Raw genomic sequence first — 14,906 nt, forward strand, 5'->3', positions numbered from 1 at the left:
ATCTGTTATATATACGCCAGCGATGCCGGGATTAGATCACATCCTGATACAATAAAAAACCCCTGCAGCTACAGTCAAAACTAGAAATAATGTAAGTTTGTGTGTTTCTTCTATCTGCCGCCAACACTCAGCAAATGTCATAATTTCCTATACAAATCTACAGTCAGCAATGTGTGGGCAAGTGGGTGTCAAATCATTAAGAGCTGGAGATCGCAGACTCAGACCCTACCCTTTACACCAGTGGTGGCGAACCTATGGTAAGGGTGCCAGAAGTGGCACTTGGAGCCCTTTCTGTGGGCACCCAGGCCATCACCAGAGGACTCCAGTTATCTTCCTACAGTCTCAGACCGTCCAGTACTTGCTGTGCACAGAGCTATTTTAATGTGGCAGCGCTACCTGGGACTACTGGAGGAGTGGAGGGGGAAGGGGGGGGCAGATCTGGATTATCATTGTAGCTCCTGCTCCGGCCCTGACAATTCTTCCCGTTTATGGGACCCTGGAGGGAAGCTACAATGATCATCCAAATTTCTTCTACTTTCTGCTTTATTGGTGTCCTCAGGGTGCTGATATCAATGAAAGCTGTGATCGAGAAGGGAGTATAAAACACATATTAAATTTCTGTGTTGGCACTTTGCGATAAATAAGTGGGTCTTGGTTGTAGTTTGGGCACTCGGTCTCTAAAAGGTTTGCCACGACTGCTCTACACAATAGCATATGCTTCAGATTATGCTTGTATCTTTTTCAACAATATTTTGACACCTAGTGGACAAACTCTTTATCAGATGCTATGTTTCAAGGGATTTTCTTCCTCCATTTTTAACATTCTTTTGGATATTGGTAGGAATCCTCAGGCCACCTTCACACGCTGTGTTTAAAAAGGTGTAGGACTACCATGAACTATAGTCTATGAGTGATCCGTGACTAGGACATATTCATCTTTTTACCGGTTTGTTTGCAATTCATTAAAAAGTATGTTATTTAGTGCAGCCGTGTGCATCTGTCTGCTCTATAAACATCACAGACTTGGCATCCTATGCACTGTGACCTCTAATATAAGCTATCCCCTTTTCTACAGACTTGCCAACAGTTCAAGGGACGAAAAGAGAAAACCACAACAGGTGAACTCAATGGAGTTTGCAAACTACTTATCAAAGAAAATGGTTCTTTCAAAGAACAGATGTATCCTGATCTTGCAGGGAAGGGTAAGAATAGTTTTGTTTTTATACATCACTTTTAGGCTAAATGCATATAAGAGTTGTATTTTTAAAATTCATTTGTATGGGCTCATACACACAGCTGAGGTTTCTATGGCCCTGTGTATAAGGGCACTGCCTGAGCCACAATACCCAGAGCAGGTCCTATTCCTGCCCGACTGTACAGAGTTTTCTACTGCAAGCAATAGCAGTAGAAGAGGTTCCTTTCTCAAATTTAGCAACAGATAAAGTCAATATTTACTTAATCTGTGAGCTGTGATAAGCTCCTCTGTGCACCCCTCTCCTGCTGTTTCCTTCTGCTTGCTGGCTAAAAAATTGGCGGGGGCAAACTTCAGAGGGTTATAACTTTGGATCCCTGGCACCCAGAATCTGAGGTTAAAAAATTGTCAATTTAAACATGAATATCTCTAGATCCCTGGTACCCAGAAACACAATTTATATATATATATATATATATATATATATATTTAGATTCTAAGTGCCAGGGATCAAAGTCATGGCTCCTAAAATCCAGGATGTATCTCATATGTCCTCAGCCCCAGAAGTGCCACCCTGTAAGGACATATAAGATACGTCTTTTGCAATAAAATGGGGGCATACATGATTTGTTTTTGTTGATTTAAGAGTTAAATGCCACTGGCCCCTGGTGGGGTTCATGTCCGGGTTCGCTAACAAAACCTAAACCCAAACAGATTTTTCAAATTCGAGACCTTTAATGAGTCCGCTCACTACTATCTATCATGTTTCTTCTTCTGCTGCAATGAGAAAGCATTATGTGGAGACATCCACCTATCCTGTTACTTACAAGTCTATAGCCTGGAACAAACGTAACAAAAGTGTTGTGATTTAGCCCAGGCCTACATCTAGCAGTTTATGGTGCTCAGGGCAAAGGTCAAATTGCACTTCTCCTCTTCCTTGGCAAGATAACTATAAAATAATGTTGCTTGTGAAGTCCAAAATACACAGCCTTTTACCCCTTTTAGACATTCACTATACTGTAAGAGGTAATAATGTATGTCATGGGCTTAGAGCAGAACCCTCTTTATAGACTGTATAGTCTGGAAAAAATATACTTACCTCCTTCCAACTTCCTGTCCTTTCAGTATGGAGTGTTATGGTAGGTTAGGCCTTGGTTGGAGGTTTGGGCATTGATGTTATCTCCGTGGCCAGTCAGTGGTCAAAGAGATAACAGGAGGAAGAACAGCGGTGGACATATGACCATCACTTCCAGATCATCCAGGGGTCAAATTGCTTTCCTTTCCTGTAAAAAAGACCTCAGAAACTTACACTGCTGCCCCCTTCCCCCCTGCAAGTGCTCTGCAGTGCTGCCTGAGGCCACTACCTCAACTGGCCTCATGCTAGGTGCAGCAGTGAGTTAGCAGTATTGGAATTGTTGCCTGTGTGAAATGGTTTTCTATGTGAGTTAAGAATCTGCAAAATGACAATTACTGCTGTGGAAGCAAAGGTTGAACTCTGAGCCACACCTACCCCCCACCACACACACACCTTACCTGCTGCAGGCAAATCAGGACTGAAAGGGTGATGCATCAGAAATTGCTTTGTTTCAAGAATGGATGGACTGCCATTTATTGAGTCACAAAAAGATTTAGTTACCTTGTACATATGATTAATTCTAGCACATTGTATCTCATACAGTATTCAACTTTCTGGAGAAGAACAAGAACAATAACAACAACAATTACAACAACTACAATGCAATAGATGGATCATTACTTGACAAAGGTGAATGCTGATGGCCGGTAACAATATTAAGAAAATCTTGTAAAAATCTATCAAGTTTACATCACTGTATAATTTCTGTTATACTTTTCTATTAAAAAAAGGTGAACAGGATGGAACTGTTAAAATTTTCATTTGGACTTCAGCAGATTTTTTTCATGTTTTCCATCTGTTTGTCACCCTTTCATTATACCTCTGTTACTTTATTAGAAATAATAATGCAGGAATCTGCCTAACTAGTTCCACAAAATGTATAAGAAAACATAGTTTATAGTTAAAAAAAACTATGCAAAGTAAACTAAATAGTTTATACGGTTGAAAAAAAGACACCTGTCCATCAAGCTCAACCAAGGAAGGGTAGGGATTGGATGAGGAAGGGATTTAGGGGAAACAATTCTATATAACATAACCGTCAATGTTATTTAGGTGCAAAAAGACACTTTTTGAAGCTCTTTGCTGTCTCTGCTGTGACCAGCGCCTGAGGCAGGCTATTCCACAGATTGACAGTTCTGATAGTAAAAAAGCCCTGTCGCCTCTGGTGATTAAACCTTGTTTTCTCCAGACAGAGACAGTGCCCCCTCGTCTTTTGATTTGATTTAATCTAAAACAACTTACCACAATATTTTTGTATGGACCATTCATAAATTTATATAAATTAATCATGTCCCCTCGTAGTTGTCTATTTTCCAGACTAAATAAATCTAGTTGTTTTCATATTTCCTCATAACTAAGACCCTCCATAACCCTTATCATTTTTGTGGCTCTACGTTGAACCCTCTGCAGCTCCATGGCATCCTTTTTATGGACCGGTTCCCAGAACTGGACAGCATATTCCAGGTGAGGCCGAACCAGTGCCTTGTACAGTGGTAATATTACATCCTTATCCCGAGAGTCCAGACCACTTTTGATACATGACAAGATCCTACTAGCTTTAGAGGCAGCTGCTTGACATTGCATGCTGTTACTCAATTTATGATCTACTAGAACCCCCAGGTCCTTCTCAACAAGGGACTCTCCCAGATTTACTCCCCCAAGTACATATTTTGCCTTTGGATTATTGGCCCCCAGGTGCATAACCTTACATTTATCCACATTAAACCTCATTTGCCAAGTGGATGACCAAACATTCAGTTTGTCCAAGTCACCCTTCAGCCTATGAACATCCTCCATAGACTGTATTACACTACACAGTTTGGTGTCATCTGCAAAAATAGACACAGTGCTAATAATTCCTACCTCTATATCATTAATAAATATATTAAATAGTAGTGGGCCAAGCACAGAACCCTGGGGTCCACCACTCATAACTGGTGACCATTCCGAGTAGGAATCATTGACCACAACTCTCTGGATACGATCCTTTAGCCAGTTTGCAATCCAATTGCAGATGATTTCTGCCAAACCAATAGCCCTAATTTTACCCATCAGGCGTCTATGAGGGACAGTGTCAAATGCCTTTGCAAAGTCCAAGAACACAATATCCACAGCTGCTCCTCCATCCAGGCACCTGCTTACCTCTTCATAGAAGCAGATCAGGTTAGTTTGACAACTTCTATCCTTAGTAAACCCATGCTGGCTGTCACTTATTATACTATTTGATAGTCTTTTACTAACCCTTCCAGTATTTTCCCCACAAAGGAAGTTAAGCTTACAGGCCTGTAATTGCCTGGTGAAGTTCCAGAGCCCTTTTTATATATTGGCACCACATTTGCCTTGCGCCAGTCACTTGGCACCACACCAGACATTACGGAATCCCTGAAGATTTTAGACAATGGTACAGCAATAACAGAACTGAGTTCTTTAAGAACTCTGGGGTGTAACCCATCAGGTCCAGGAGCTTTGTACACATTGATTTTATTGAGCTTAGATTGGATCATGTCTACATTCAGCCAGTCTAGTACATTACACAATACAAGACCCGCACTGGCACCACCCAGGTCAGAAGTTCTTTCTTCTATCGTATCGTTTTTTGCATTGATATTTTTAAAAAATTTCGTAGGATTTGTTTTGCTAACTTTAGCCACCTGTCTTTCATTTTGTATTTTGGCTGATTTGATTTCCTTTTTGCAGATTTTGATAAGTTTTTTGTAAGTATTGAAAGCTTCAGGTGACCCGTCAGATTTATATTTTTTGAATGCCCTTTTTTTATCATTAATTGTCCTTTTAACTGTAGCTGTAAGCCACGTGGGGTGTAATCTAGCCCGTCTATACTGGTTACCTATTGGAATAGATATAGAAGTATAAAAACCCAGAATAGATTAGAATTTCTCCCATTTAACATTAGTATTATCATGTGATAGTATTTGATCCCAGTCTATATCCTGTAGTCCAGTCCTGAATTTCTGGAAATTAGCGTTCGTAAAATTAAAAGTTTTCGATTTTCGCACCTGTTTTTGCTTTTTACAGTTTAAAAGGAAAATAATTGCTGTTCCCAAGGAGTTCCCGGACACTGGCATTTTAGACAATCTCCGCATTGTTAGAAGTCACAAGGTCCAAAAATGCATCACCTCTTGTGGGAACTTCTTCAATCTGCCCCATAAAATTATCCTGCAGAAAGTTAATAAAATGTCTCCCCTTCACAGATGAAGACGAGCCCTGACCCCAATTTATATTTGGAAAGTTAAAGTCTCCCATTATCACTACGGGTCCCTCCTGTGCAGCCCGCTCCATCTGTTTATATAGGTGACCCTCTATTTCCTCAGAGATGTTAGGGGATCTATAAATCTACACCAAAAATAATTTTCTCAAAGCTCTCCTGGTTTTGAATTTCAACCCACAAAGTTTCAGCCTCCTCACACTCTGAGACCACTGACTCATTCACAATCGCTTTTAAGTCTCTTCTGACATACAGACATACACCACCTCCCCTCCTATTTGCCCTGTCTTTCTGAAAGAGTGTAAAACCATGAATATCAACACCCCAAGCAGGCGATGCATCGAGCCATGTCTCTGCTACACCAACAACATCTAACTGTTCCTCTAATATCAGAGCCTCAAGCTCGCCCATTTTGCCTGTGATACTTCTGGCATTTGTGAACATACACTTTAATTTTGCACATCTGATTTACCGGCACATATATATTCTCACTATTGTTTTGTAACTTGTGGATCTCCCTATCCACTGCCCTAGTCCCCCATAGACCGCCCACTTCACCACCCACCAACTTAGGATGCCCCCTCTCTGACCTGTCTACCCTTTTAGCGTTTTCCTTTTCCTCCTCCCCCCGATCCTAGTTTAAATACTCCGCGCACCCCTGCTAGGATGTTCTCCCCCAGCACAGCAGCCCCCCTTCCATTTAGGTGCAAGTTATCTGCAGAAAATAACTTGTACCCCAATGAAAAGTCAGCCCGGTGCTCTAGGAACCTCTGTTCTACACCAGGATCTGAGCCATGCATTTAACTCCCTGAGCTCCCACTGTCTGCTCTGTGTAGCGCATGGCACAGGTAGAATTCCATATCATTCCATACTACCTTGGATGTCCTTCCCTTAAGCTTTGAACCTAATTCTTTAAAATTATTCCTCAGGCTCCTCCACCTACCATATATTCTGTCATTGGTACCAAAATGGACCACGACAGCTGGGTCATCCCCAGCCCCTCCCAGTAATTTATCCACCCTTTCCACCACATGCCGAACCCTTGCAGCAGGGAGACAGCAAACCATTCGGTTGAGGTGGTCTTGGCGACAAATGATTCTGTCTTCCTGATTATAGAGTCCCCTATAACCACTAGCTGCCTTGGCTTACCTACACTCCCATCGACCCTACTACTAGCTGGTCTGCTGCCCCAGCAGGATCCGCTAGGGCTGCCATTTCTGACATTGACGTCCTTACATCATTGCACAATTTAGCAATTTTGCTCGGATGTTCAGAATCGGAATTGGCCTTCCTTTTCTTGTACTCCTTTCTACCCCTTCTATTTACAGTAAACCAGCTACCCACCTGGCCCTGCTGGCTTTCCTCTCCACCCTCCACTTCTACCCCGCTTATTGCTTTCTCAGTGAGTAGCATACTCCTCTCAAGATTGTCGATTGATCACAGACGTGCAATATCTTCATCCAGATCTCTAACACAAGCTTCCAGTAGAAAAATATGGGCACATCAGTTGCAGCGGTATTCACCCTGGAACTCCTGCTCCAGCAGTGTATACATGCGACACTGGTGTGTGCACCGGAGCATATCACCAATCTTGCTAGCCATTTCCTAGTTACAAAACTGTGATGAGTATATAAATCAAGAGATATAAAATGTAGATTACTTACAGTTTTGTGGACTTCTCTTTTTCAAACTCCGCTTGTTTCATCTCCACTTATGCTTACATGCCACTTAGAAGAACAAGCAAAATGAGCAAGCTCAAAACTGAGTTGCTTCCCCTTAATTTATTAGGTGAGAACACTAATCCCTCCTCCCAATAAGTAGACAAGGCAAAGAAAGGAAAAAAAAAGCTATTTAAATTGTGACACTAAGAAAAGTACCTTGCTATTACTTATATACTCAGTCCACAATCATCCAAACCACAGATTCCCTCTTAGCACACACAAAAGTCTGCTTGTTTCAACTCCACTTATGCTCACAAGCCATTTAGAACCACAAGCCAAAATGTCCAAAATTTAAATATTTAAAGTTAACAATTGGAACAAAAGAAAGTGAAGTGTCTTGTATTTCATTACTACATTCATGTATCAGTTAAAATGACATCCATAATTTAATGCTGTCTAGTCTAAAATTGAGCCTACTGTAGTTTATGCTAGAAAAATGTGTCAAAATTCTGATACATTTGCATAATCTATGGAGCACACCCCTTTCTCCACAAATCACGCCCCCTTTCCATGCTCCTTTCATGGTATTAAATCAAAAGGGGGTATTTATCATACGCCGGTGCACGTGCCCCCCCCCCCCCGGCACAGCTGGATACAACGAAGGGCTCTGGCCAGTTCCCTACTAGATACCTTCTTTCTAGTGTAAAGTAGGACAGAAAACTTGAGCAGTCAGAATAATAGGTCTGGGCCATTGTGACTACATTTCCACTAACATTTCCACTTACTTTTAGGTGTTTACTTTACTGACTTACTGAAATTAACGAAAGGCAATGAACAAAACACAAACCATAATAAAAATAATAACAATGCCAATGACGCTGATGAAGAAGGAGGTAGGTATTTAGCTTAATTACTTGTTTGTTTCATTGATTGTGATTCATAACACATTTTATATCCATATTAATCAGAAAACAGCCCAAAAATGAAAACAATATTTTGGTCCTAGAAAATAGTCGAGTAGCAAAATGTGGCACATTTACTAACAACAGTGCAGTGTGTACTATCTGCAGTTTGCCTATGTAGTGTGCAGGGGGCGCCAGACTCAGGATTTCTGGCACACGTCATGAATCTGGTGCCCCCTGCAACTTTTATTTTGGTGCACCTTTAACATAGGGCTTGTAACACAATTCTGAAAAACTTTGCATAATGCATGTGGTGCACGGTATAACAGAGCACCGGAACGCCCCTTTCAGTGCAGAAATCTGCGTCGCATTAAAAGTAGTGAAGCAGCGCCACAAAGTGTTGTGTGCGCCAGAAATGTGTCTCAGACACTTCTTAAATACCTGTTCCAGTTTGCACTGAAAAGAATGTGCAAAGTCTGACAGAAAACTGACACACAGCCCCTAGTAAATGTGGTCCAATATCCAAGCATTTAAAAAAATATTGGGGCACATTTACTAAGGGCTTTGCACCAGTTTTCTGGGGGACTTTGCACATTTTTTTGGGTGCAAACTGCTTGCACAGGTAAGAAGTGTCGCACGCAACCATTTTGTGGTGCAGCTGCACCAGGCACCATGCAACACCAATCAGGGGGCGTTCTGGTGCTCGGTCGGACCGTCCGCCAGATTAATCATGCAATGTCTGACAGAATTGTGTCGCACAACCCATGTTAAATGTGCAGCAAAAAAAAAGTGGTGCACTCTGTCGGGGCTGTGTAGGGGGGGCCAGATTCATGAAGAAGGGGTGCCACAAATTCTGAATCTGGCGCCCTCAACATACTACACAGGCAACTGCATTTAGTGCAGACTGCTCTGTTCTTTGTAAATGTGCTTTCAACAAGAGTAACGGCATGTATAAAAAAAGGAGAATCTTTATGATATCGTATCAAGTGTATAATCAATGTTTTAAATGTTGACAGGAACGGAGATTGCAATTGTACTAGATGGATCCGGAAGCATCAAAAAAGAGGAGTTCAAGCAAGCAAAGGATTTTATATATAACTTAATCACAAAAATATGGGAAAAATGCTTTGAGGTTCGTAACTCCAAATGTCTCCTCGAAGGGAAATAAAAAGTAAAGCAAAATAAATGCATAAATGAAAACCAACAACAAACTTGTACTTATGAAATGTCTGTACACTGTGTAACTGTAACTTCTAGCATGGGCTCCACTAGGTGGGGCTGGGCCCCATTACAGGCTTCTGCATGTGGCTCCACTTCCCCAACATCTGCAGGAAGTAGAACTGAAAGATTTCTAGTCCTGCCATTCTGCTGTCCCCTCCTCTTATTTGAGCTTCCGGCTCAGCTGTTCACTATGAAAGATGTGCTCTATTATATACATATTATTATGTACAATGTGCAGCATACTTTGTATATAATGATAGACATGCTGCATTCTTTAGTGTCACTGGTCAGGTGCAGGGCCCCCTGACACTTTGGGCCCTGTAGCAACTGCTATGGCTGTATGCCCTGTAGTTACGCCGCTGCCATCTAGTTGCTTTTCTCTTTGCAGTCTCTTTATGCAACTTTCTGAGCAACCACTGTTAGTAACTCCTCCCCTTTATATCTATACATCTTATTTATCAATTTTTTTCCTTTTTTTTGGTCAGTGTGAATTTGCTGTTGTACAATACGGAGATATAATACAAACAGAATTTGACCTCCAGGACAGTCACCAAGACAGCCTCTATATTCTGGAAAAGGTTAAAAACATTCAGCAAGTTGGAAATGTGACAAAAACAGCATCTGCTCTTCTCCATGTTCTGTAAGTAACAGTCTTACTTCATGTGATAAGTATTATCTGATGAGTATGAGGGAGATGTATCATGTGTGTTATGCTATGCCGTGTTATTTAGGAGCAGGGTCAGTTTTAGATTTAAACTTGTGGCTTGCTATGCACTTGCCCCCTAATGATACTTTTTCTTACTTGCAATTTAAGATACTCATCTACTTGTCAATATAAAACTCCTCGGTAACAATAATAAAAAGGGTGTAAAAAAGTTAATAACTAGTGGCAATAGAAGGTACAGTAAGTCCGGGGGAGCAATGGTAAAAAGGGTATTTCTAGCTGCGAAAAATGCTCTAACTAAACTGGAAGTTTCAGAATAAGTCTGGTTTTAGAGATGTGGTGAGGACTCACTATTGCTCCATAAGACATGTGTACTACTGTCCATAGAGAATGTTCGACAAAAAAAAAATTGATAGGCCCAGTGAAAATCTGCCTATAGTCAGGGTTAAGGTAAAGTTGGAAGCACAAGCTCAACCAAAAAAGCTTGTTGGGCCCCAAAATTATAGTGCAATAGAATCCGAAACTGCCCATCTTGTCTACTCACAACTTCTGTAAATGTAGTTTTTTCATAGTATACCGTATAAACTAAACATAAAGATAAATATGATTGTCAAATTTATGGTCAACTCTACCAAAACTTACTTTGGTGGAACAGTATTTGTGAATTTGCTCTCCTACAAAAAGAGTCCTCCAATGCATAGAATTTCCGTACATGTATATTATGCAATTATTAGGATATTAGGCAATACATGTATATCAACAATTCATTCCTATTTTACAGAAACAATATTTTCAATGAAAGCCATGGATCTAAAGAGAATGCCAACAAAATAATCTTGGTCTTGACAGATGGAGATATATTCATGGATCCAGTGAACATTACAACGGTCATAAATTCTCCAAAGATGAAAACCATTGAGCGATTTATCATCGGGGTTAGTTTATATTGTTCTTTGCACTGTTAGTCATTGTTAGCCAGGAGAAGTTGAGCTAAATTTGCAAACGGCAGTGGGTTTATAGTATGAAGCTGATTAGGATATAACTAGATGTTACATACCAGTAGGTCTTCTCTATTGGTACTCACAATCACAATGTTACACAGATGGAATGTGGTAAGGTAATACTTCTGTTATTGTATATATTGGCAAAAGTGGATGAATTAAATTTTTATTTAATTTACCGCTAAACTATTACCAACTACTGTCCCTAATTGACCTTATCTTCTACAAGCTAGGTATTCCTTTTTCAAAAGGCAACACTCAGTACCTATAGCATTGCATCTATAATCACTGGTCAATGCAAAGTTGCTTGTCCCCCCCCCCCCCATCCCAAACCTTATGTGTACCAAGCATAGAACTCCAGGGGTCCTATGATGCAAAAGGCAATACAGAGAATGGAGCTAAAAGAACAACTCAATTCTGTGTTGTAGTGGCCAGGTCAAGGCTCCAACATGACCCCATTCCCTAGGGTCATTAATTTTAAAAAATTTGAAAATTCTGAATATATTTGGTCTAAAGAACAAAATACTGAGCTGTAACTCACTGTTATTCTCTGAAGGTTGGAGGAGTGTTCAACAAGACTAACGCCTACAGTGAACTGAAACTTATTGCCACCGAGGAAAAAGATCATGTCATAAGAGTAGAAGACTACTCCAAACTGGAAGGGCTAATCTCTTCCCTGCAGCAGAAGATGGCTGGAATTGAAGGTGAATTTAAAAAAGTGTAAAATTACTATATTATTCATTTTATTGACAATGTGAAGCTTGGGGACCACACAGATAAGACAATATTCATGGGTATTAGAGGAGGGTAACAGTTCTCCAGAGAAGATGACCATTGTAATGCACTGGGGATATCAGATGTGGATTTTTCAATGCGGTTCACAATGCTCTCTGGCCTGGTTAATGTGTGTTGGACTTTCCATGGATTTCAGAATGGATGGGCTGCTCTCAATATTCGGTGGAGAAAAGACCAGGATTGGCTTCATGCACTTACATTGAGGGTTATCATAGTGTGGATCTGCTACACAACCTTCTGCAACAAATCCAAAATTCTTCTATGGAAACACATTTTTCCAACTCATTATGTGAACATATCCTTACTATCCTCTTATAATTTGTGTCATAGTATAATATATTTTTCTCTGCAGGTACTAAAGGGGATTCATTGGAGTTTGACTTGGCCGAAATTGGATTTTCATCTCATTTAAAGGATAAGGTGAGACACTATAACCTTCTCAGTAAAATCCTGAAAATATGCAAAAATAATTTAGTTCTTCAAAACTTTTGTCAATTGAATCCCGAAGACGGGTTACCTTATCAAGAATCAGAATGATAGATTAATTTATCTTACTGTAAAAGAGTATTTATGATATGAAATAACTAACTTTGGTTTTCTATGCAGCATACTTTAGTTCTTGGAACGGTTGGTGCCTTCGATTGGTCGGGGGGTCTAATGGTGTATTTCACAGATTCTGAACCACATAAAGTCAGATTTCTCAATGAGTCAGCTGCATTTTCAAATACAGTAGGCTACAGCTACTTGGGTAAGTAATCAAATAAACTTTCTTTAAGGGGTTTTCAGATACTTCCAGTCTTTGGTACCTAATAAAAACTGCTGGGAAGGGAGAATTATGGGATTGAAGACCAGTGCAAATGGGAGCCAGAGCTGTACCGGTGTTAGTGGGGTTTTTTGCCGACCCAATAATGGCCACCGAAGGTTTTTTCAGTATTCCTAAATAAATTAATTCCTGATTATCAGGGTCTTGAAACTACTGGTGTGGCCCTTGGCTTACCTACAGTATGGTAGGAGTCTCAAATGAACCAGTGTCTATGGATTATATTTGGTCAAGTATCATGTTCACATTTTCAGATATCTCCTTCCATTGCTGGCCTCATGAGTGGGCATGTTCATGTTAATAAGAATTGTGAAGCTAGCTGTCCTCTTAATTCCCACATCAGCTGAGTCTCTTTTTTTTTACTTGACATTATTTTTAAGAAAATTGTACATAAAACCCATTGAATAATATTGATAATATTTACTTGTTTACTGAATAAAAATAAAATAATAATAATAATTTGTTGCCTTAGGCTCCGTTCACACAGGCATCATCACTTTATAAGGAGCTTTGACATATCGTTCATTAAGAGATCCTAGTGACTTAGAATTGATGTGTCAAATTTTTTTAAAAATAAAATTCACAAAAAAGATAACCTAAAGCTTGTATCATGGAGTAGTCATCTACAATGAAAGATCAAAATTCAGCATGGTTTCCACCATTGACTGTCAGGTTTCCCTTTTGGTAAAATTATGTAGCATTAAAGGACATCTACCACCAGGATGAAGGACTTATGCAAACGAGCCTGATGGGCTCTAGGCTCCATTAACAGCTACGAAGCCTGGAGCCCCCAGGCTCATTTGCATACAGTCCTTCATCCTGGTGGTAGATGCCCTTTAAATAATGATATAACAGTGAAGGGAACCTGATAGATAGACAGCCTTTGAATGATTTGTGTTGATACTTTATATTTTTTGGTCAAATTTGGAAATAAAGAAAAAATCTTGGTATTTTAATTTTTCATTTATGAAACTGTAAACAGGATATAGTGTGAGTAGCGCTAAGAGGAGACACTCACTGTATATAGCTGGAGCACCAAGACATTCCAATGTTGGGAAAGTCCTTGTCTTTGAAGAAGATATTAAAAGCTATCACCTCTGGCAAACCTTGACAGGGGAACAGGTAAGTAGTGGTTGACTACCTCCTTGATCCGTTTAGGTCTTGTCTATGAACCCATAAAACCATGCATTCAGGGAAGCACAATAGATTAAATTAACCTACCCTAATCCCTGCTTATATTTTTTGTCTCATATATAATTATATACTACAGTGATGGCGAACCTTTTGGAGACAGAGTGCCCAAGCTACAACCAAAATCTACTTGTATGTCGCAAAGTGCCAGCATGACGATTTAAGCAGTAATTTATTGGATCCTGCTGCATCACAGGTTTTAATCGTATTGGGGTCAGAAAGATGATGGAGGATTGTAGCTTCCCTCTAGGGACCCCTGAAGAGGAAGAATCAGGGTCCCCAGAGCAGGAGCTCCAATGACAATCCATCTTTATCCACACCTTCTCGCTCCTCCTGTAGTCCTGGCAGCCAAGTATGTTGCTTTAAAATAGCACTGAGCATTGTGCGTCCTGGGCTGTAATGGATCACAGGAGTAAGCCTTGAGTCCCAGCTGGCAAATTCTATGTTGGGGTGAAGGCCTGAGTGCCCACAGAAAGGGCTCTAAGCGCCACCTCTGGCACCCGTGCCATAGGTTCGCCACCACTGATATACTATATATGTCCCAAATTAGGTTATTTTACATTTTTAAAGGGGAATTATCTGACCTTAAAGTACATGGGGCTATTAAAAGTCCACCTCAAAATTTGTGATCCCACCCAGTCAAGTTATGGTGATGTATATTGTATACTGGTCCGATCTCATGGACTAAACACAGTGCACAGGACTTGAGTTCTTGCATCATACAGAAATATGATGCAAGGACTCCCTGTCTGCCCATTAAAAAGTGGATATTTACTGTAATTCTAACCTACTACAAAAGCCAAAAATTTAATTATCTTTTGAATTTAATTTAATTATCTTATTAAATTTTCTTTTTCAATGTTACTCACAGCTTGGATCCTACTTTGGTCATCAGCTTTGCACTATAGACATCAATAAAGATGGAAGTACAGATTTCCTTCTGGTTGGGGCACCATTTTATCATATCAAAGGAGAAGAAGGACGGGTCTATCTTTATAGGCTTACTGATGAGGTAAAATTTACTTTTGTATCATGTATGATATCCTTATATAATATAAAAGGAAATGCAATACACACGCTTATGTTCTATTTCTTTGTAAT

General features: G+C 40.1%; 1 protein-coding gene across 2 annotated transcripts in view; it reads left to right on the top strand.

Moving 5' to 3' along the window:
• The window catches only part of ITGAE (integrin subunit alpha E), a 57,137-nt gene that overhangs the window by 15,555 nt on the left and 26,676 nt on the right, over positions 1-14,906 (top strand). For both annotated transcript variants that reach the window (XM_072138407.1, XM_072138409.1), the window contains 11 exons: positions 1,076-1,202; positions 2,871-2,957; positions 8,003-8,104; positions 9,130-9,245; positions 9,820-9,974; positions 10,780-10,933; positions 11,556-11,703; positions 12,147-12,214; positions 12,401-12,542; positions 13,597-13,736; positions 14,677-14,817. In XM_072138407.1, the coding sequence (XP_071994508.1) occupies positions 1,076-1,202; positions 2,871-2,957; positions 8,003-8,104; positions 9,130-9,245; positions 9,820-9,974; positions 10,780-10,933; positions 11,556-11,703; positions 12,147-12,214; positions 12,401-12,542; positions 13,597-13,736; positions 14,677-14,817 (1,380 nt within the window). The remainder of the gene's footprint in view (positions 1-1,075; positions 1,203-2,870; positions 2,958-8,002; positions 8,105-9,129; positions 9,246-9,819; positions 9,975-10,779; positions 10,934-11,555; positions 11,704-12,146; positions 12,215-12,400; positions 12,543-13,596; positions 13,737-14,676; positions 14,818-14,906) is intronic.

The sequence above is a fragment of the Engystomops pustulosus genome, chromosome 2 (assembly GCF_040894005.1).
Source record: "Engystomops pustulosus chromosome 2, aEngPut4.maternal, whole genome shotgun sequence".
NCBI lineage: Eukaryota > Metazoa > Chordata > Amphibia > Anura > Leptodactylidae > Engystomops > Engystomops pustulosus.